The sequence below is a fragment of the Corvus hawaiiensis genome, chromosome 1, assembly GCF_020740725.1.
Source record: "Corvus hawaiiensis isolate bCorHaw1 chromosome 1, bCorHaw1.pri.cur, whole genome shotgun sequence".
NCBI classification, from domain to species: domain Eukaryota; kingdom Metazoa; phylum Chordata; class Aves; order Passeriformes; family Corvidae; genus Corvus; species Corvus hawaiiensis.
Window position 1 is genome coordinate 95,856,277 of NC_063213.1, and position 20,635 is coordinate 95,876,911.

The 20,635-nt window shown below is 61.2% G+C and overlaps 3 protein-coding genes across 5 annotated transcripts; 1 reads left to right on the plus strand and 2 right to left on the minus strand.

Annotated features, from left to right (window-relative positions):
- Positions 1 to 33: 33 nt before the first annotated feature.
- On the plus strand, positions 34 to 7,343 carry HAP1 (huntingtin associated protein 1). Of its 3 annotated transcripts, none has more exons than XM_048317137.1 (15): positions 34 to 216; positions 2,079 to 2,155; positions 2,267 to 2,383; positions 2,482 to 2,582; positions 2,852 to 2,960; positions 3,098 to 3,176; positions 3,287 to 3,417; positions 3,493 to 3,567; positions 3,663 to 3,800; positions 3,877 to 3,944; positions 4,023 to 4,190; positions 4,394 to 4,710; positions 4,797 to 5,015; positions 5,455 to 5,557; positions 6,320 to 7,343. In XM_048317137.1, exons 1-15 carry the CDS (start codon positions 120 to 122, stop codon positions 6,714 to 6,716), a joined length of 2,196 nt encoding a protein of 731 aa, XP_048173094.1. In that variant the 5' UTR covers positions 34 to 119; the 3' UTR covers positions 6,717 to 7,343. The 3 variants fall into 3 exon arrangements, with proteins under 3 accessions (XP_048173094.1, XP_048173102.1, XP_048173110.1); XM_048317145.1 differs by having other exon boundaries at positions 35 to 216; positions 4,397 to 4,710; XM_048317153.1 differs by lacking the exon at positions 5,455 to 5,557 and having other exon boundaries at positions 36 to 216; positions 6,320 to 6,457.
- A 148-nt stretch (positions 7,344 to 7,491) lies between these two features.
- On the minus strand, positions 7,492 to 12,149 carry LOC125332450. Its single transcript, XM_048317279.1, has 2 exons — positions 7,780 to 12,149; positions 7,492 to 7,695 (listed from the first exon to the last, which is right to left on the minus strand). Exons 1-2 carry the CDS (start codon positions 8,345 to 8,347, stop codon positions 7,571 to 7,573), a joined length of 693 nt encoding a protein of 230 aa, XP_048173236.1. The 5' UTR covers positions 8,348 to 12,149; the 3' UTR covers positions 7,492 to 7,570.
- Positions 12,150 to 12,309: 160 nt separating this feature from the next.
- Positions 12,310 to 13,523, minus strand: EIF1 (eukaryotic translation initiation factor 1). Its single transcript, XM_048317292.1, has 4 exons — positions 13,374 to 13,523; positions 12,853 to 13,016; positions 12,664 to 12,765; positions 12,310 to 12,529 (listed from the first exon to the last, which is right to left on the minus strand). Exons 1-4 carry the CDS (start codon positions 13,402 to 13,404, stop codon positions 12,485 to 12,487), a joined length of 342 nt encoding a protein of 113 aa, XP_048173249.1. The 5' UTR covers positions 13,405 to 13,523; the 3' UTR covers positions 12,310 to 12,484.
- Between the last annotated feature and the right edge of the window lie 7,112 nt (positions 13,524 to 20,635).

A 20,635-nucleotide genomic window follows, 5' to 3' on the forward strand; every position in this document is an offset into this window, starting at 1 on the left:
TGGGGGATGCGCCGGGCAGGTGCGCGGGGACGGGGCGATCCTATAAATAGGGGAGGGAACGGCCGCAGCGGCTCCGCTCGGCGGGGCTGGGCTGGGCACGGCCGGGTGGGCTCGGCACGATGGAGATCTGGAGCAGCCCCGCCGCCTACGATGAGTTGAACGGGAACGCGGAGCGCGGCGGCGGCGCGGACCCCATCGCCAGGGAGCTGGAGGAAGGTGAGGGCGGCCTGGGTGGTCCCGCCCCGGGGATGGGGATCGGGATGCGGCTGCAGCAGTGCTGGGCTCCCCCGGGCTGGTCCGGAGCGGTCAGGGCCGCGGTCTCGCCGGGGCCGGGGCTGGTCCGGAGCGGTCAGGGCAGGGTCTTCCCTCGGCAGGTGCCGTCTGTTTCCCACCTGTGCGTTCCCGCAACCCCGGTCTCCCTCGCTGCTCTCTGGCCCGGGGTTGCCGCCGCCCGGTCCCTTGGGGACCCCCAGGATCACCCCGACCCTAAGGGGACCTGTCCCCCCACCAGGAGTGGTGGGGAGAGGACGGAGGGACGGGGCGAGGGGCCCTGCCAGGTCTGCGTGTGCCCGTGGGGAAGGGCGTCCCTCCCCCCGTGGGAATGGGGTCCTCCCCTCCCGCACCGCCGGATCGGGCCCGCAGATGGATGTTTACATGTTTGCCAGCGCTGCAGGCTCGTCTCCCAGGGCCAGCCGCTCGCTCCAACCGTAACGATGCTCATGCTCTAATTATTTCCAATTAATGGCTCAGGGGCCTGACGAGGTGCAGTTGGGGACCCCCGCGGAGAGCGGGTCCTGTCGGGGTGCAGAGAGGGGGGTGAGGCTGGGGTTGGTTCTTTTTCCCATGGACGTGTTTGGGGTACGTGCCTTCTGGGGTGTGGGGGAGCACCCGGGGGGCAGTGAGGAGTGGACAGGACCGGGGTGGCGAGTGGGGGCATTGCCACGACAACACACTCACCATTACACAACCCCAGCTGGGGAGGCCTAATGGGATTTGTGTGGCTGAGCTTCCCCGTTAACCCACTTCGTCTGCACGACTGGGGGGTGGCTGTGACTGGGGACGCGGGTGGGGGGCCCTGAGCACAGCCAGCGCTGCTCTGCCAGGGAAAACTGAGGCACACACCCTCGGGGCAGCAGAGCATCAGAAAGAGCATCGTGAGTGCTGTGTGGTGTGGGCAGGGTGCGGGGTACAGCAGGTCCCGGGCTGTAAGCAGGCTCTGGGGTGCGGGCAGGGCTCGGGGCTTTGCGCCTGCTCGCGGCTCCCTCGCACCGCACGGCTCCAGCGCCGCCGTCTGGGTGCGTGCCCGGCGCTGCCTGGCAGCTCCTGCGGGCGCAGTTGGCAGGATCCGTACCGCGGGGACCGACGTCTCCATCCTTGCACCTCCTTTGCCTGCCAGAGGCCCAGAGAGCAGCGGGGGGAGGCAGAGCTGTAGCTGGGGCCCGGCCTGACGCGGTGGTGTTGGCGTGGTGGGCAGCTGCCCGTTCCTGCAGCGTCCTGCCCGCAGCTGCCTCTGCCTCTGTTGCTTTGTGGATCGTTGTGTTGTGCAGCTGGAGGGGCATCGGGTGGGTGCGGGCTGCAGCATCCCCTCCCCCAGAGAGAAACTAGGGCAGGGCTGGCTTCTCGGGGGGGATCTGGGGGAGGGGGCTAGGGACAGATTGGAGGGGACGCCGCCTGTGAGCCCGGCTCGGCACGGTGCCACCCACAGCTATTTATACTGGAGCTCCAGCCTGCTTTCTGCTGGAGATGTCACCTCCGATCCTGTCTCTGCTGCTGCCCTTCCCCATCCTTCCTTTCTGCCTGTGAGTCCTGCGGTGGGGCTGGCACTGTGCCTGTGCTGAGGTCATGGGGGCAGCGAGGGGGCCCAGCATTTTTCTTGCCACGCCAAGGTGCAGGCAGGGTTGGGTGTGAGCCCCTCATTTCCCATGGTGATGTCACGGCTGTGGGGATCCCTGCCCGCCTCTGCCTGCGCGAGGTGACGCCCAGCAGAGAAAAGGTCCATTTTGGAGACCAGCCTGGAGCAGCCTTGGGGGGACAGTGCTGAGCAGTGTGGGGGTTCACCTTCTGGCCCTCTCCCCCAGTCCTGTGCGCTGAGCGGGTGGTCAGGATCACGAAGACTTACCACGACATCGATGCTGTCACCAACCTGCTGGATGAGGTATGCTGAAGATCCCACCTGTGTGAGGGCTGGTGGGACCCTGGCGACACAGGGGTAGGTAGGGACTGGGGAAGGGATGAATCCCAGCTGAGGCAGACCTGCCCCTTGCAGAAAGAGCGGGACCTGGAGTTAGCAGCACGCATTGGGCAGTCCCTGTTGAAGCAGAACCGGAGCCTGACCGAGCGCAATGAGCTGCTGGAGGAGCAGCTGGAACTGGCCAAAGAGGAGGTAACAGCTCCTGGGCACAGGTCTTGGCCCCCTGCATGCCCCCCTGGGGGCAGCTATGGTCCCCTTGGGCCGTGTCCTGAAGCACCTTGTCTCTCCAGATTGCGCAGCTGCGCCATGAGGTCTCCATGCGGGACGACCTTCTCCACTTCTACACCACCACAACGGAGGAGAGCGAGCCCACCACCACCACCTCCACACCGTGAGTGGGAGTCCTTGTCCTGCCACTCACCTGGGGCAGAACTATTCCTGTGGGTTGTGCAGAGGTGTTGGGCAGGAGCCATCACCATCCCTAGGGCAGCACTGGCCACACTCCCTTCCCTCCCTTGGTGGCTGTGGGTCCAACCCCACAGAGCTTGGTTGCTGCAGGTGCCTGGGAGCTGGGGGAATGGGCAGGGGTCTGGGTGGGCAGCCCCATCCTGCCCGCACTCCCGCACTGCGGGTGCTCAGTGCCATCCCTGCTGTCCCCAGGCTGCGCAGGCACGAGTCCTCGCTGTCCCTGCAGCAGTACTTCCAGTACGACACCTTGCAGCAGAAACTCAAGTGCCTGGAGGAGGAGAACCAGAAGCTCCGTATGGAGGTGAGCAGAGCCAGCTTGACGGATGCCCCTCAGTGCCCACCTATGCCCTGCTCTCAATGGGGGGACCCGAGCTGCCCCCGGGGGAGACGGGAGGTGTCCTGCCTGTCATGCTCAGCCCCGGCAACCCTCTCCCCCAGGCCACCAACATCGCCACGGAGACCTGTCAGTACGAGGACCAGGAGCAGCAGCTGATGATTGACTGCGTGGAGCAGTTTTGTACGTAGGGCTCGGGGGTCTGCAGGCACCGCCCGGCAGGCACTGCCCAGCTGCGTGGGCTGGGGTTGGGGCCCGTGCCCTGGCGGTGACGGACCCCGGCCCTCCCCCAGCCGAAGCGAGCCAGCAGGTCGTTCACCTGTCGGAGGAGCTGGCGCACAGGGCGGAGGACGCGGCACGGCAGCAGGAGGAGATCACCCAGCTCCTGGCGCAGGTCGCGGAGCTGCAGCAGAAGTGTCGCACGGTGAGGGTGCCCTGCCCGTGCCGGGGGGAGGGGGGTGCGGGCACAGCGCCCTGACCTGGCCGCTCCTGTCCGCAGTACGGCTCCGAGGTGGAGGAGCTCCAGCAGCACCTGACCGCGGCGAAGGAGGTGCAGCAGCAGCTCCGGATGGAGGTGAGCCCGGGGGAAGCCGTGAGTGTCCGACCTGGTGGGGGGTCCTGCCCCGCTACCCCCGGGGCCGTGCTCAGGCTGTGCCCGTGTCCCCGCAGCTGCGGGATCTGCAGGAGAAGTACGCGGAGTGCGGCGGGATGCTGCAGGAAGCCCAGGAGGAGGTGAAGAGCTTGCGGAGCCGCAGCCTGCCCAACAGCACCGTCAGCCGCTACAGCGCGGCCAGTCTGCTGCCCGTGGTGAGCGCGGGGTCCGGGCGGCAGGGTGGGGGCCCCTGCTCTCCCCCCTACTGACACTGCGTACCCCTGTCCCCAGGACTCTCTGGCTGCTGAGATCAAGGGGATGATGAGGAAGAGGACAAACAGCTCCTCCTCGGACTACAAGTGAGTGCTGTTATCGGTGGCTCTTGCTGTGCCATGGGACGAGGGTCCAGCTCACCCCCACCCGCTTCCTGCCCGCAGGAGCTACCAGCGCGTCTTCGAGACAGTGAAGGCCGTGAACCAGACAGCCAAAGCCAGGTCTTGCTCTGAGTCTCCCCACCACGTTCCAGGCTCCAAGCAGTTGTCGGCTGCCCACTCTGGGGGGGCCAGCACCCCCCACACCAACTGCTCCGGCTCGGAGGGTGCCCGGTGAGTGCCAGGGTGGAGGGGAAATGGGGCCGGGTGGGACAGCGGCTGCCCCTGCACAGGAGCTGGGATGGTGGTGAGCTGCTGGTCACACCGGAGCAGGAACCAGCCTGGGGCAGGGAGAGCAGGGCCTGGCTGGGGCCCAGCACAGCCTGAGGTGCAGTGTGGGACTGCAGCCCCGGGCAGCCTAGCGCTGTGCCCTCCAGCAGGGCCGAGGGGGCCAGCGAGGACTCCCGGGCAGCCCCGGGGCGGCAGGACCTGGAGGCGGCGGTGCAGCGGCTGTCGGTGCGGCAGCAGAGCCACGTCTCCGAGGAGCGCTCCTTCTTCGAGGCCGAGCGGGAGCGCAAGCTCTGGCGGCTCAGAGATGGGGCGAGCTCCAGTGGCTTCCTCACCCCCGAGGGCAGCATCGTCTCCACTGGCACCAACTACTCGGGGGGCTCAGAGCTCACTGCTGGCTCCAGCTTCTCCCTCGGCTCCCTCACCTACTTACCCGACAAACTGCAGATTGTGAAGCCACTGGAAGGTGAGGGGCAGAGGGGGTGCAGAGCTGCAGGTGCTCTGAGGGTCCAACACCCTCACCTGAGTTCCCCCTGGCTGTGTCCCCCCCAGGCTCTGTGACACTCCACCACTGGCAGCAGCTGGCACAGCCCAACCTGGGTGGGATCCTGGTGCCCCGTCCCGGGGTGCTCACCAAAGACTTCAGGCAGCTGGACATCGACCTGGAGGAGGTGTACAGCCTCAATGACCTGGAGGAGGACGATGTGGATGCCAGCTCCTTCCAGCTGCTCCCTACCTCAACACCCGCCAAAGCCAAGGAGCGCCCCAGGGGTGAGCGTGGGGTGAGGGGACCGTGGGGACGCAGCTCCCGCAATGCCCCTGTCCTCCAGTCGAGGCTGCCCCTCGCCTCCCGCCGTGCTCTCCCCTCTTGCAGCAGCCTGTCCCTGCCACCCCGCTGTCCCCGCGGGGCTGCTCCGCCTGCAGCTGCGCAAGGGCTGTTCTCGGGCAGCCCCGGCGGGAGGAGCCCTTGCCATCACCTTGGCGAGCCCCTGCTGCCCCTCGGCTGGCTGGAAGGGGCAGGTCTGGGACAGACGGCATCTCCTGGTCCCACCTGTGCTCGCTGCCCCCTCTGAGCAGGCACCACACCTCAGTTGCTGCTGGAGCTGTGCCCTGTGCATGGAGCTTCCAGCCCAGCTTTGGCTGTCCCGCCTGCCCTCCGCCCGTGTCCTGCCCCCCTTCCCATTGACCCCTTGTCTCCTGTCCCTTCCAGTGTTCCTCTCTGTTAACAACCTCCCCCAGACCCCGTCTACCTTCACCATCACCACCTGCCACATCCTCCACCCCACCACTGCGCTCACCACGGTGACACCCAGGTAAGGCGCGTGGTCCCCGCCGCCTGCGCTGCCTGCACCAGCCCCCGCCCCGCTGTGCGCCCCGAGCTCTCTCCTCCTCGCCCCCGTGCCCGGCTCCCTGCAGCTTGAGGAAGTGGCAGGCCGGGGGCCGCCTGCAGCCCCTGATGCTCTGAGAGATGCCAGCATTAAGAAACATCCCCAAATCTGGCTGCTGGGGTGTCTGTGTGCCCGGGGCTGGGATCAGCCCCCCTCCTCTGCACTGCAGCACCCTGATGGATGGAGAGCCTTCCTCGGGTGGGCTCGCCCGGAGGGGCAGCACCCCGGGCACGGAGCAGCGAGTGCTCCTGGCACTCTGGGGAACAGACACAGCTTTCCTTCCTCCACACTTGGGCAGCAGCCAGGAGCTTTTCCCAGCCGGGTGCTGGGCTGTCCGTTCATTAATGAGCACCGGTGATTAGCCCTAATGAGCCCCCCCAAGGCTCGCTGGGGGTTGGCATGAGCTGGAGTTCACTGTTAGACAAAACCCTGGTGTCTGGAAATGCTTGTGGAGCAGTGGCTGTGTCCCAATCTCTCCTGGCTGCTGAGGAGCAGCCCCCAGCACTCCCCTGTGAGCTTTGCTTGAGCAGTTTGCAGCGTGGGAGGCTCCTGTAGCCCACGGCTCGTTAGGTGAAGGAGGAAAAGGGGGTCCTGCTCTGCCCGCAGCCCTGCCTGGCCTCTTCAGCAACATCCCCCAGGACAGGGTCCCCCAACTGATCCCCACGTCTGCTCTCTCTTCTCCTCCAGTCTGTATCATGCCGTCGTGCCTTCTTGTGGGCCCTTTGAGGGGCTGAGCCTCGGCAGCCCCTCACCAGAACAGACTCCCCCCACACTGGCGCTTGGCCCTGGACCCCCGAGCACCCCCATGGGACTCTTCAGGCTCTTGCTGGGGCGAGATTCCCACTTGGCACCCAGGACTGGATCATGGTTGGCCCCCTCACTCCACTCCCAGGACCTTCAGAATTCTGAGCCCCATCCCTCCCCTGTGCCCAGGGGTCAGGATGGACCCGCACCCAGGAGCAGCATCTTCAGCTGGAACCTGGTGGAGAAGTTGCAGCGCCTGGGGCTGGACAAGGTGGTGGCCAGAGGGGAGACGTCCTACACCCGGCCAGGGCTCAGAGGGGCCCAGGGCAGCCAGAAGTGACGCTGCTGAAGAAGAGACCCCCAGGCTCAGGGTGAAACACATCCTCTTCCTCACCCATCCATGGGGGAATGGAGACAGGACAAGCTTCAGCTGCTGGTGCTGCCCCAAATCTGTCAGCACTCCTGGCACCAGCATGGGGAGCTTTGCTCTGGCTGCAAGGACAGAACCTGGCACTGCTCCCCATGGATGGGGGGTACAGGGGGTGCTGGCCGACCCCGTCCCTGCTGGGGAGTATGGACCCTTCACAGGAGCCAGTTTCTGGCAATAAAAACTGTTCCTGCTTCTGCTGAGCCTGGCTGTGGAGCGAGGGGCAGCTTGGCCCTTTGGGGCTGTCCAGATGCTGCAGCGAAGGGCAACGCTCAGTCTGGGCTTGGGTGGGTCCTGGGGCAACCCGCTGGGGCCAGGGCAAGACCCCTGCACCCTGGCTGGGCCCCTGGCCAGCACCTGGACTGGACTGGCTTTTTAGGGGAATGGTGTTTTAACTCTTTCCCGCCCACTGAGTAGCAATAGTAGCAGCACCCACAGCTTGAGATGTTTCTGGGGGCGCAGCTGTTGCTCCCCCCGGCTGTGTCTCTCCCTCCAAGCTGTGCCCCATCCCCTGGAAAATAAATGTGAATTTACAGAGCAGCTCGTGTGTGCTGCGTCTCCTGCCACGTTCTGTGTTTGCTGCTGTGAGCAGCTCGGTCTCTGCCCTGTGCATCCCTGTGGGGCTGGGGGCAAATCCCTGCTGCCCACCCTCCCAGGCTCTCCCCAGCACAGCCCGGAGTGCAGAGGCCGTAGTGCCAGAGTTTTATTGTGGTAAAGGACATGCACTGAGTGTGCGGGTGCTCTGCGGGGCCAGGCCAGCCCAGCGGCTACGCAGCACCGGCCTCGTCCTCAGCACTGCGGCGGCCGAAGTCCATCCAGTCGGGGTAGTAGTGGTCGTGCAAAGCCTCAATCCCCTTGTCCTCATGCACAAAGGCCTTGTTGTTGTTCAGCTCTGCCAGGGTAAAGGCAGCAGTTAGAGCTGGCACAGGGGCCGGGCTGTGCCCCCCGAGGGCTGCCCACCCTGAGCTCCCAGTACCTGTGAGGATGTGGGGCAGGAACTGGGACAAGAGGTGCTGCTGCTCCTGGGACAGGTACTGGGGCCAGTCCCGCCGGACCAGGCTGGGGGGGGGCTGCTGGAGGTCCCCCCTGGTGCCTGGCGCCGCTGCCGCTGGCCGGCACTGGCAGGTGGTCACTGCGAGGGCGAGGAGGAGGCCGAGGCACAGCATCACCTTCATGGCTGGGGAGAGACTGAACAGGGCTGGGGAAGCGGGGGAGCTGCAGCCCCCGAACGGGGACATGCTCAGCCTGTGGTGAGGGTGGCCTGGGCACTCAGCCTCAGGCCATGGCCAGTTCGCAGTCCCCTCTGTCCCTCCCTTTGGGTCCCCAAGTCTCCTCCATTCCTTCCATCTCCTCCCCAAGTCTTCTCCATCCCTCTCTCCTGGCTGGTCCCCAATTCCCCTGGAATCGGAGTCAAGGCAGAGGGATCCGTAAGGATCGCGTCCCACTCCTCGCTCCTTGCAAGGATACTGAAAACTAAAGCACGTGGCTAAGAGCATCATCCAGATCCTCCTTGAACTCCAACAGCTGGGGAGCAGGGTTCTCATCCCCAGAGCATGACGAGGCCCCAGATCCCCTCTGTCCCTCCCAGTGGGTCTCCAAGTTGCTCTGTCCCTCCCATCTGCTCCTCAAGTTTTCTCCATCTCTGTCTCCCAGCTGGTCCCCAAGTCACCTCTGGACAGTGCCAGAGCCCTGTGAGACTCACGTGTGGGTTCTGGGGCTCAGCAGGGTGTCCCGGTGGGTGTCCTGGTGGGTGTCTCAGCCGGTGTTTCTCTCCAACATCACCCCAGCTCAGTCCCGCTTTTAAAGGCGCTGCCAGGGCTGCCACACCCCAGGGCGGCTCCACACACATCCACCCACCCCTGGGGGGGCCCTCGGGCAGCTGTGTGTGCTCCCAGACACACAGACACACACACCACACAGACACACAGCTTGACAGAGTCGTATCCATATGCACACATATGTAGGGACACACGTGTCCATATACATTCCTAGCTATGCATGCACACAGGTCTGGCTGTCTATGAACATACGTGAACACAAACCCAGGTGCAGCTACCAGGGCACGGTGCCTTGGCTGCACATTTGTACAGACCAGGCCAGCTCTGCGAGCAGCTGAACACTCACAGGCACCCGCCCCTGGCACCCCCACATCCACATGCACAGTTAGGAACACTTACAGAGTCCCAGTGATACCTACACACATACACTAGTGCAGGTACTTATTTAGGTGGGCACTGCTATTATATGATACTGTAATTATATGACACTATTATTATTATTATATTTATTTAATAGACAGCAACTATGCAGTATAATACACTGCAATGGTGTGTATATATATGAATATATAAATGTATAAATAATACAGTATAATATATAACATTCTATACAGCACAAAATACAGATAATATATAATGTATGCATTTCTAATAGATAACATGGCTTATGCATCTATGTAAACAGGTACACGTGGGCACAGATATACAGCTACAGGCATGGACACACGTGTGCACATGTGTGTTTATACAGATGACAACTGCATGGGGTAATTGTATGTCATGGAGTGATGAAGGGTGTGTGCAGTGGGATGGATGCATAAGGAATACCATGACATATCTCTTTCTATATATATGTATCCATACATATATGCATTTTTGGAGGTCTTTTCTAACCTAAATGATTCTGGGATTATGTATATATAGGGATATTTGTACACATATATCTAAATCTGTACGCATTTATACATAATGCATATACATACATACGTATCTACGCAATAAATATAGATATATATGTATATATCTATATAAACACACAGGTATATATGTGCATAAACAAGTATGTGTGTATACATACCTGTATTACATGAGCACAGATGTATCTGTGTGTCTGTACACACACACACACACACGGATGTACCCACACACCCACACCCAGGTGTTTGTACACATTTGTAACGTGTGTTGTGCCACAAGGGCTCTGTGCCCCCGGGGGTTTGGGGGCTGCACAGACCTGGTGGGCTGTGTCTGTGTGTGTGTGAGGCCCCTCACCAGGACACAGGCCCTGGAGCAGCCCATTCTGCAGCTCTGGATCTCTCCCTGCACCCTGAGAAGTTTTGGGGTGTTGTGGAAGGAGTGGGCCCTGCTCGCTGTCAGAGCCCCCCGAAGATCCTCGTCTGTCACCACCCACTCCCTCGTTCGATATTGACGGTTCCTGCTGCCTGTATTGACCCCCCATCAGTGTATTTGTAGAGACCATTTGTCTCCCTCCTGCAATAAACGCCGTGAACAACATCCTGGGCTGGGGCACGTCACTGTCCCGTGTCCCCACAGTGTTCCCAACGAGCCGTGTCGGTGCTCCTCAAACAGCCCCGAAACAAATGGGCTTTGGATGGCTGGAAGGCAGCGGTGCCCGGCACCCTGCGGCCATCGATTGCTCGCTCCACCGAGTGCACTGCACAAGGAACAAACAAATTGTTTTCCAATTTCTGGGTTTTAATGGCTCAATCTGGACCAAATGAGTCATCAGTGATGGGGACACAGCGGCCGCTCCCTCCAGGGCCACGGGTTTGGCATTGGCTTGACGCAGGTTTGCCACCGGGCCCGTGGGCACTCGGGCTGGGTCCTTCTATGGGTGGACAAAGGTCAAGCTGGAGGATGGACCAAGCACCCCTCACTCCTGCCTGGCTGGGGCTAGCTGTCCTGGCAGCCGCCAAATCTGTGGGCAGCTTGGCAAAGCCAGCAGGGAGAAATCCGGGCTGGATGTGCTCCAACACGGAGGGCACGAGAATTCTTGGCACAGCAGCAGCAGAGCAGAGCAGATTGGGCTGCATCAGGTTGTGGGCACAAACACACCCTGGTGTGAGTGCCAGCCTTGGTGCTGCCAGCACCTGCTCCCCAAGATATGGGCAGGCTGGAGATCACTTCCAGGCACAGACAGGGCTGGAGGTCACTCAGAGGTATGGGCAGGCTGGAGGTCACTTCCAGGCACAGACAGGGCTGGAGGTCACTCAGAGGTATGGGCAGGCTGGAGGTCACTTCCAGGTGGAGGCAGGGCTGGAGGTCACTTCCAGGCACAGACAGGGCTGGAGGTCACTCACAGGCATGGGCAGGGCTGGAGGTCACCTGCCTCCTCCGTGCACTCGAAGCTGCTTTGCGTAATTGCAGCAATTTGGTTTCCAAGAGCAAAGTCTCCCGGGAAAGTGAACTCGGTGCTCTCGAGCAGCACGTGGGAGATGGGTGTCACTGTGGCAGGAGATGAAGAGCCGTGACCTGCTCTGAGGGCTGCCAGGAGCAGGTGACCAGGGTGGGAGCAGCCTCCCAGGACACTCGAGCCCTCCCCGCTGCAGGACAGATGGGCTGGGGGAAGTGGGAGGGAAACCCAGGGATTTCCTGTGCACTCTTAGGCATTTCAGTGCATTTCACATTGCTCTTGCGCAGGAGGCACCCACCAGCCCCCAGAACCATTGCTGCCCTCAACCAGTGCATTTTACTGAGATTTCCTTCTTGCTTGTTGAGCTTGAGCTCAGAAAGTAAAGAGGGCACTCAGCCCCTGACCTGTGGCAGAGCCTGACCCGGGTGGCAGCGCCTCCCCCTCCTCCCCAGAGCAGTGTTCGGGAAGCAGAAGTGCTGACCCTGCCCCCGGGACTTACAGGAACACAACCAGCACAGGGGCCTGTTCGAGGGTTACAGAGCCAGGGCAGGGACTGACTCAGCACCCACCCACTCCTCGGCTTTCCCTCAGCTCCAGGCAGGAGCAGCAAACACTGAGCAGAGAGATTTCAGCTTCCTCTTTCTGCACTGGGCCAGAGAGGGGAACAACCCCCAGGGCCCCAAGGAGCCCCCAGAGCAGGGAATTGCACCGGGCCCCTAAGCACTGAGGCCACAGCACAGATGGCAAGAGGGGAAGGTGCTTTGGCTGCTGGGAGCAATGGAACCCACCACGCACAGGCTTTTGAAAACCAGTTTTATTTAAATAAGACTTCAAATACATTACAACAAAACATTAGAAATGAAACCAAAGCCATGTTACTGCACAGGGTGCGAGGCAGCAGTGCTACTGACACAAGGCTCTGCAGCTCCAGCTCCAGCGACGCTCCTTGTGTTAGTCCAACATCGAGCCCTTGCCACAAGTTTAAGCCATGGGACCGTTCCTTCATGTGCCTGGTACCTCAGGGCTCACAGGTACCAGCACCTGAACTGTTGCCATTGGCCTCCAGGTCACTCTTCTGTCACTCCTTCCAAGCCAGGCTTCCCCAAATCCCTCTGCCTCTGGGAGCCAGCACTGCCCAGGAGGACAGCACCACGTCCCTGTGCCACGGCACGGGGCCTCACAGCAGGCAGGACACAATTCCCCTCTGTCAGGATGGAAGTGCAGCTGGACTGAAGAGCCATCAGGACAGGCCGAATCCCTGGGCTTAGCTGGGAACAGCTGGAACTTTTGGCTTCAGGCTGGATGGTGCCACCGCCCGCGTTACCTCTGGGAAATGAGGGACAGCCAGACGAGATAGCATGGGCTCGTGTCAGTTTATTACATCACCAATTACAACAGTCCAGATCAAGAGTGGACCCAAGATCGTTACATTACACAAACCGGCTGGTTTTAAACTTATGACAAGGGACAGGTGGGAATTTCATGGTAAGGAAATCTTCTTGCATAAAGCTCCAGTGGCCCACAGGCACTCAAAACCCGTGGACTTTCAGCTGGTCGTCTTTAGCCAGTCCAATCTGCAAGACAGAAAATGCATTCACAGCATGGAGTGACGCCTCTGTGCACCTGAACGCTGCCCACACCCAGGGACCCGTGTGCATTTAAAAAACCCATGTTTATTTTAGTGACCAGCAGGCCAAAGGTGTCCTACCTCCACGAGGAACTGGCAGATGTTCTTGCGCTGGTCACCCTGCAACTGAATCACTTCTCCATACTCGGGGTGCTCAATTACAGTACCATTGCAGGCAAATTTCTGCAGCAAAGACACAAAAACCTCCTTAGCACCACATAAACATCCCTGCTGGGCGTGGCTGCTGCCCTCCCAGGCCCGAAGCCCTACCTTCTTGAAGGCCTTCACCAGTTTCTTTTTATCGTAGTCATCCGCGATGCCCTGGACTGTGGTGAGGGTCTTTCTGCCGTTGCGCTGCTGGATCCTTATATGGATGTAGTCCTCAGTGCCGGCCGGGAGCAGGTCATCACCCTTACTTGCATCCGCAAAGGGGTCTGCGGGGAGCGCCGTCAGGCCCCGCCCCCGCCGCCACGCCATTGGCTGCCGCGCCCGCCCGTCACGCGCAGGACACGCCCCATTGGCCGCCGCGCCCGTCCGTCACGCCTCGGCCCCGCCCCCAGGCGCCTGCTCGTCCCGCGCGGGTACCGCCCCCGCCCCACCCCATTGGCCGCCGCGCCCGCCCGTCACGCTTGGGCCCCGCCCACACGCCCCCCCCCGCCCCCCCCCCCCCCCCCCCCCCCCCCCCCCCCCGTGGCTGACGCAACCGGGCCCGGAATAGTAACTGCGCCACGGGGCGGGACCGGGGCGGGGCCCGCGCGCTCCCCCCGGCCCCACCGCACAAAGGGCCTCACCGAAGGGCTGGAGGTTCTGGATAGCGGACATACGATACGCTTCCCTTCCCTCGGCGGAGGCGGCGGCGGCGGCGACGGGGGCGGCTCTGGCGGCGGGAGCGGCTCTGGGCGGAGGATGCTCTCGCGGCGGCGGCTCGAGGCGCTGTCAGGGGGGCGGGACTGCCGCCGACGGCTTATATACCGCCCTCTCGTGACGTCATCACGCACGGCCAACGGGAGCTGTGATTGGCCGCCGCGCGGGGGCGTCAGGACGCATTGGGCGAACGCTGCCGCGCCCCGGCGGGTGCTGGGGGAGCGGGGCGCATGCGCGGAAGGGGGGCCCGGCGGCGCGCGGGGTGGCGCGTGCGCAGTGCGGGGCCTGGGCCGGAGCCGGGACCCCCGGGACCCCCCGGCTCCCCCCCGCCGCCCCCGAGACCCCCCGGGGCCCCAAAACCCTTCCGAGACCACCAAAATCCCCCTGGGACACCCACCCCCCACCCCGACACCCACAAAATACCCCCATGAACCACAAAATGCTCCCCGGGACCACTCAAACACCTCCAAATCCCCTTGGGACTCCCCCCAAAGAACAGGGTAGCCCCCGAGACCCTCACGGGGACCCCAAATCCCCTCTAGACCTCGCAAATTTTCTTGGGACCCTCCAACCTTCCCCAAGATACCCTTGTTCCCCCCCCAAAACCTCTCCAGGACCCCCCAACTTCTGCGGGAGTCCCAAAAGCCCCCAACCCCTCCTCTACTTTCTTAAAATCTCCTTGGGGCACTCTAACCCCCTCCAAAATCCCCTTGGGACCCTCAAAAGACTGAACCCCTTTCCTGACGGCCCCTCACTGACCCCTCACTGGCCGCACATTGTCCAGCGCTGGTGACCATCACCCTCCAGATGGCCGCAGGAGCCGGGGGCAGCCAGATGCAGTTTGCCTGTTCCCATCCCTTCATCCATCGCATCCATCCGGCACGACAGCCCAACGCTGCCCAGGGCTGCCCAGAGCCATCCGGGGCTCCTGTGGCCACTCCAGGTGTCTCCCTGGCTGCCCGTGCGTGTGGAGAGGCCCCAGGTCCTGCCGGTCCAGCGCTTCATCTCCCGGTGTCAGGAACAGGCAGCGATCCCAGCCTGGGGTGACACCGCTGTGCCCAGCCCAGGGTGGCCCTCTCAGCCCGGGTTGGCCTCTCAGAGCCCGGCACAGCCTGGTCACCACCCCGTGACTGCGGCGCTCCGGGCACGGCTCCTGCTGGAGCTGCAGCCTGGGAACGCTCAGAGCTCGCCCGTGGATGTGGGTTTGTTCCCGGGGGTTTGTCACCGGCTGTCCCCACGGTGGCATCGCACCTGCAGCATGCAGGGAGCTACGTGCTGACAGAGAGGAGGGTGCTGCTCCAGGCTGCTGGCAGGGAGATGCTCGGAGGACACACAGTTCTGGAGTGGGCCTGGGGCTCTGCTGCCAAAGGGAAATGCTGAAGGTGTCACCAGAATCTGACAGCAAAGGAAGGTTTTTCTCTTTAAATGAGGGAAATGAGTCCTCTGGCACTTACTGCACCTCAGCTCAGTCTGTCAGGCCTTGGCAAACCTCAGCCTGTGCAGGGTGAGCTCAGCTCCTTTTGCTGTCTGTTGTGAGCGCTGGCCCATCCCACCCTGGCTGCCGGGGGTCCCAAAGGCTTGGGTGGGTCAGGACATCCCAGTAACCCCAGTCCCAGTGCTTGGGAAGGGGCAGTCCCTGTCCTTTTGTAATGAGAGACAAAGGTGTTCTTGGGAGTCAGCTCAGGCGAGCAGTGAGCCCAAAAGGGCCTGAACCAGGGTCAGTGGGAACTGGTGATCTCAGGTTTAATCCTGCTCCTGAGTCCTAATTTTAGGGCCTGGAGCCTAGCTCACAGTGTTTGGATTGAGCTGCTAAACACAGACATTCCATGGCTTTCCCGGTGCTGCCGTGGATAAACCCCCCAAACTGGAGGGTGTCTCCCTGCTGTGGCTCAGCACAGCACAGGGACTGCTGGCACAGGAACATCACATCCCACTTGGAGACGTGGTATGGGTGCTAAAAATACCCTGAGACTCCCGATACGAAGGACAGTAAATCTCTGGAAATTAATGGGGTCAAAAGCCACGTAGATCCAGACAGAGTGTGAGCTCTCCTCTGAGAGTGGGTTAGAGCTGCCCACGGAGCGGGAACATTGTCCCGGGGAGGCCTGGGCCTGCTGGGCTGAAGATCCTTTATCTGGAGCCCCTCAGCTCCGTTTGGATCCCCTGCAGCCCCAGCTCCCTGTGTAGGTGTTCCTGCCCTGCTTCGGCGCCATCTCAGAAGCACGATGTGGGTTTGACAGGTTATTGGCAGCTGGGTTTGCTGCCATCTGCGGCTCTGGCAGACGCCACACGGGTCGGATGTTGCATCATTCTTTTGGGGCTTTTATTTAAGATAAAGGCAAATGATTTCTCTTGCACCGGGCAGAGGGAATTGTTTGCGTTGCTGTATTTGAATCTCTCTGGTGTTTCTGAAGCATCTGTCTCTTCTATGTGTGACAGAGCAGCTGGAGAACTGGCTGAAATTTTTTATTAGAATGTGAATTTGCTCCACGACCACCATGAACAAGCAGATGGTTCTTCTCTCTCCTCTTTTTCTGATCATATTTTCCTCCTCTCCCAGAGAAGGAGCCGTCTCTAGCAGCCGCATGGTGGAGCAGCCAGACAGGAGAAGCAATTAGAGGTTTGCACTCCATCTTTCTGCTGGAGGCATTTCTGAGTCCTCACTGCAGCCAAAGGGCGGCTTTTCATATTCAACACCAAACACTCGAGCAGAGCCATTGGTACCTTCAGTCTGATGTCAGCTCTGGGCAGACTGGCCCTGCTGCTGAACCAGGATACCCCAGAGAGTCGATTTATCAGTGTCACTTCAGATTTGCAGAGTCCACACAACACATCCTAGTTGTGTCCTCGTCACTGGGCCCCCAGAGCCTTTGGTCCAACACCAGAAGAGGCGAGTGTGTGTCAGACACCAGAGCTGAACCCATCACTGGTGAGGGCTGGGCACTGTCTGGGAAGTGTTAACATCCGATTTTGTTCTGTGAGCAGGATTCAGAGCTGGCACCTGCAGTCATGAGTGGCTTCGGCTGGCCCCGCGGCTGAGCCCCGGCACCCTCCTCCCCTCTGTCCGTCTTTGGGTGCTGGTGCCGCCCTGTCCTGCCCGAGGAGGTGCCGCTCGCGGCTCCCCACGAGGTGGCAATGCCGGTCTCCCGCAGGAGCAGCTCGGCAGGCAGCTCCGAGCTGCTGCCGTCTCCTCGTGCCCAGCGCCTGGCAGACAATCCACGCTGTCCCCCCGGGCTGTGCGGGGGCTCCGGCGCAGCAGCCCCGGTGCGTGGGGCCGTGGCCGTGCCAGGGGAGCTGCCAGAGGCCGTTCAGGGGCAGCAGGAGGAGCAGAGGGAGCCCAGAGCCGCCTGCGTCCTGTGACACCTGTGCTGTCACTGCTCACTGTGATGCCTTTTCCTGGTCTTAAAATCAAGAGTCAAACACGGTTAGAAGGGAAAAAGGGATTTTACCTTGGTACTTATTTTAAGGATCCTTAGGTGCACTACGTCCAGGTCGAATGCACCTCCATGCACACTGCAATGCACACCACACAAAACATCTGGTATAACATTATAGGTCTTACTAATTAGCATATCTGTCAAAAATTACCCAACCAGAGGCTCGAGTGAGCCCCCCTCCCCAAGGAACCTTCTCCTGGATGGTTCTATCTTAGTTTACAGAATGTGTTCTGGAGAGGACCTTGGGGTCTGGGGCACACTGATCCCTAGCTACAAAGCTTCTAAGATGTTTAGTCTCTTAGCTTGACAAACAAGGCCAAGAATGTAGGCAAAAAGCACTAAGAATACAGAAGGTGTAAAAAGGGTGTAAAAGGGGTACAAAAGAAAAGGCAAAAAATCATCATGGCATCAACTCGAAGGCATCGTAGTCATGCTGGGGTCTGGGGGTGCTCCTGAGGACCATTGTGCTCCTTGGCAGTGAGTGGCACACGCGGCCCTGCAACAAGGAAATGCACTGGTGGTGAGGACAGGGTCTACCCAGCACCTGCCAGTCCCGGGGATCTCATGGGGAAATGCTCCCGGGTACCCCTGCGTGTGTGCAGACAACAAACCTGGAGACCACAGTGTGATGCAACTCAAGGCTGTGTGTGGGGGTCCTGCAGCAGTGGCCCTGGGACTCCTGGGGGCTCTTGGTGGGTGACAAGCCTGTGCTTACTGCAGGTCTCTCTCTGTTGGGTCCTGCAAGGCCATTTCACCATGTGCTCTGAGGTGGGGGGGTCTTGGTACCATCCCAGTCCACCTGGGAAGTGCAGCAGAATGGAAGGAATCATCCTGGCATTCGGCTTTACTGCAGCTCAGCAATGCCCTCCGGGCCGGGACATTCCTAGAAACCAGCTTTTCTCCTCCAACATCCTTCCTGCAGCCTCTGTGTGACTGCACGGACGGGGATTCAGGATGAGCTGGATGTTTGATGGATATTTGATCCCATTAATCAGTGCGGGCAGCACTCACAGGCGTCAGCCCTGGTGATTAACCTGCTCCTGGAAAGAGCAGCAGGGTGAGCCTGGCTGCCCGAGGCAGTGCAGGGATTCCCTGATCAAGTCCTACATTCCTTTTCCTTACACAACTATTCCTGGCATTCACATCTCACATTTGCAGACCCCGGGGTGCTGCATGAACTGGCCACTGCTCACCTACAGTCGGGGCCTGCGCGATGCTCGCTGTGGTCTCAGCTGTCGGACGCTGTGGATGGAGGCACTGGACATGGTGTGACACACATTCAGAGGGTCCCACACGCCTCTCCCCTGCGTGCACAGCAAGGGCCGGCCATGGGCACATCCCGATTCCTGTCAACCCAGTGACCTCCAGGCACTGACGTGGCCCCGGGTGTGTTACAACCACTGCGTTTAAGGGTATTTATTCACCCTCCCTCGCACCGCTCAGCTCCCGCTTCCCCTGGCAGGGCCCCCTCCCTCTCTCCCTCCCTCCTGTTACTCCACTGCTCTCCGCGAGGTGCCAGGAGAGCTCCAAGCACAGGCTGAGCCCAGCCGTGCTGCTGGGGCAGGTGAGCAGGAACAGACCTGGGGCAGGTGAGCGGGACCTGGCTCTGCCCGCGCAGCCCTCCCTGCCGGCACCTGTGCACCAGCGATGGAGCGACTCAGCTCTGTCCCTCCGGGCCGGTGCTGGGGAATTCTCTCAGGGAAGACCTCCAGGATCTTGGCGACCTCATGGGTTTCCTGCAGAGAAGGGGTGTTGTGCACTGCAGCCCCGGCCATTTCCTGAGTCTTTCCCATGGGTTCTCTCCTCCACCCATGGGGATTCCCCTGGCCAAGGTCGATGCCCCGCGCAGATATCACTCCGTGCTCACATCGCAAGGAATGTATCGAATAAACATCCACCTTGTGGGGGTCACTGGGGTCCGACAGCCCCAGCCCTCAGCTGGGGATTTGGCATCAGCCTGGAGGAAACCCGACACGGGAACAGTGATCACAAAGACCAGGAAGGGTGGGAGCAGCTCAGGCCAACGGCTCCGCTCTCCATCAGACACCTGCAGAACCTCTGGGAGCCCCAGCAAGTGCTGGCCCCTGCTAGTGACAGGGAGCAGGTCCAGAGGGTTTTCTGCAGTGGAAGGGCCCAGACCAGGCATCGAGGGCACCTCGAGCAGCTGGGAGAGGGACAGGCACAGCCATGATAAGATTTTCATTCCATATCTCCTGATGGATTCAGGAGCTGTTGGCACCAGGCGCAGCCAGGGCGGGGCTGACTCAGAGCCTCGGTATCGGGCCGTGCCAGGAGCACGGATCATCCCTGCATGGCAGCTCTGCCTGTCAGCCCCACACAGTCTGTTTGCACATGCCAGTGAAGCTGCTCCTGCCAGACACTGCTTTGCTGCAGTTTGTCACACCTGGGCCATGGGACACAGAACTGCTCCAGTGCCACAGAAAGGGGCAAAGGTACCAGGCTCAGCACGGCCAAGGAGCAGACTGGGACATGGAGTCCAGCTGGGGACATAACTCATCTCCCACTGCTGCCCTGCATGGCTCCACCCCTGCTCCATCCATTCTCAATGCCTCATCCCTGGAAGTGTTCAAGGCCACGTTGAATGGGGGTTAGAGCAACCTCCTCTAGTGGACGGAGTCCATGCCAACGGCAGGGGGTGGAACTGGATGAGCTTCAAGGTCCCTTTCAACCAAAACCCTTCTGGGATTCCATGATTCTATGATCCATTGCAGTGCAATGCAGCTGTCCTGCCCTGCAGCCCCCTGCTTTCATCTTGCCCTTCCACTCTGCCTGAGCCAGGCAGCTCCTTTCCATTCTGGAGGGAATTCCCTGCTCCATGCCAGGGAGAGAATTCGGGCCATGGAGAGACTCTGAGATGAACCTTTGCTGGAATCTTGTGTGCCAGGCAGGGCCCTCCTGAGCTGGGTTCCTGGCATGTGCCAGCTCACCACCAGTACCAGCACTGGCAACATCTCTGGATACAGGATGGGTGCATGGTGGATGCCCAGCAGTGGGAATAACCTGAATGCACTGGAAAGCACAGTGACACCCTCCTCCCAGGTGCCCTGACTCCTGCCCTGTGCTGCTGATGCTGCCTGACACAATGGAATCACAGCAGAGTCCCCTGTCATGGCACAGCAAGGGTAGAGGGTACAAGCCTTACTGAGCAGCTCTCCATGTCCACGGGCTCCGAGGCCCATGAGAGGAGCAGCCCCAGCCCATGGGAAGAGCAGCTCCTGCCCTCCCCGGAGAATCATTGCCCACTGTGCACTGCCCTCGTGCCCCTCAGCTCCTGCCAAGGGAGGAACCAGCCTGGCTGCCAAACAGCTCAGGCAGTTGATCCTGCCCTGGTGTGACAGGGGATGGACACCAGGCTGAATCCACCACCTGCTGATCCTGGGGTAAGGGCCAGGAGATTTTTGGGGTAACAGCAGCAGAAATGGCGAGCACAGGGCAGAGCTGTCCCCACTCTGCTGACTCGAGCAGAGAGAGGGGCAGGTCAGGCTGAACACCTTGGTCAGCACCTGCCTCACTCCAGTTCGTATTTCACTTACGAGGCAAAACCTGTGCGGGGTGTGAGCACATCCCCACGCAGCTCCAGCCACAGCCCGGCCCCTTCCCTGCCCCGAGGCCAGGCACACTCATCCCCCACCTACACCAACTCCCCGGGGGCCAAACACTGGCCGTGGGCCAGCGCTCCTTCCCGCATGCTGCCTGCCCCAGCCCAGCCCAGCTGCCCGTCCCAGCATGAT

Bases quoted from the DNA above. Each gene is read 5' to 3' on its own strand.
- HAP1 (XM_048317137.1), top strand. From the start codon at position 120: ATGGAGATCTGGAGCAGCCCCGCCGCCTACGATGAGTTGAACGGGAAC. The intron at 3,801-3,876 runs GTGAGCGCGGGG...CCCTGTCCCCAG, and splicing joins CGGCCAGTCTGCTGCCCGTG to GACTCTCTGGCTGCTGAGAT. The intron at 4,711-4,796 runs GTGAGGGGCAGA...TGTCCCCCCCAG, and splicing joins GATTGTGAAGCCACTGGAAG to GCTCTGTGACACTCCACCAC.
- LOC125332450 (XM_048317279.1), bottom strand. From the start codon at position 8,347: ATGAGAACCCTGCTCCCCAGCTGTTGGAGTTCAAGGAGGATCTGGATG. The intron at 7,696-7,779 runs GTACTGGGAGCT...TTACCCTGGCAG, and splicing joins CCTGCCCCACATCCTCACAG to AGCTGAACAACAACAAGGCC.
- EIF1 (XM_048317292.1), bottom strand. From the start codon at position 13,404: ATGTCCGCTATCCAGAACCTCCAGCCCTTCG. The intron at 12,766-12,852 runs GTAGGGCTTCGG...TCTTTGCTGCAG, and splicing joins TGGTGAAGGCCTTCAAGAAG to AAATTTGCCTGCAATGGTAC. The intron at 12,530-12,663 runs GTAGGACACCTT...TCTGTCTTGCAG, and splicing joins TCTGCCAGTTCCTCGTGGAG to ATTGGACTGGCTAAAGACGA.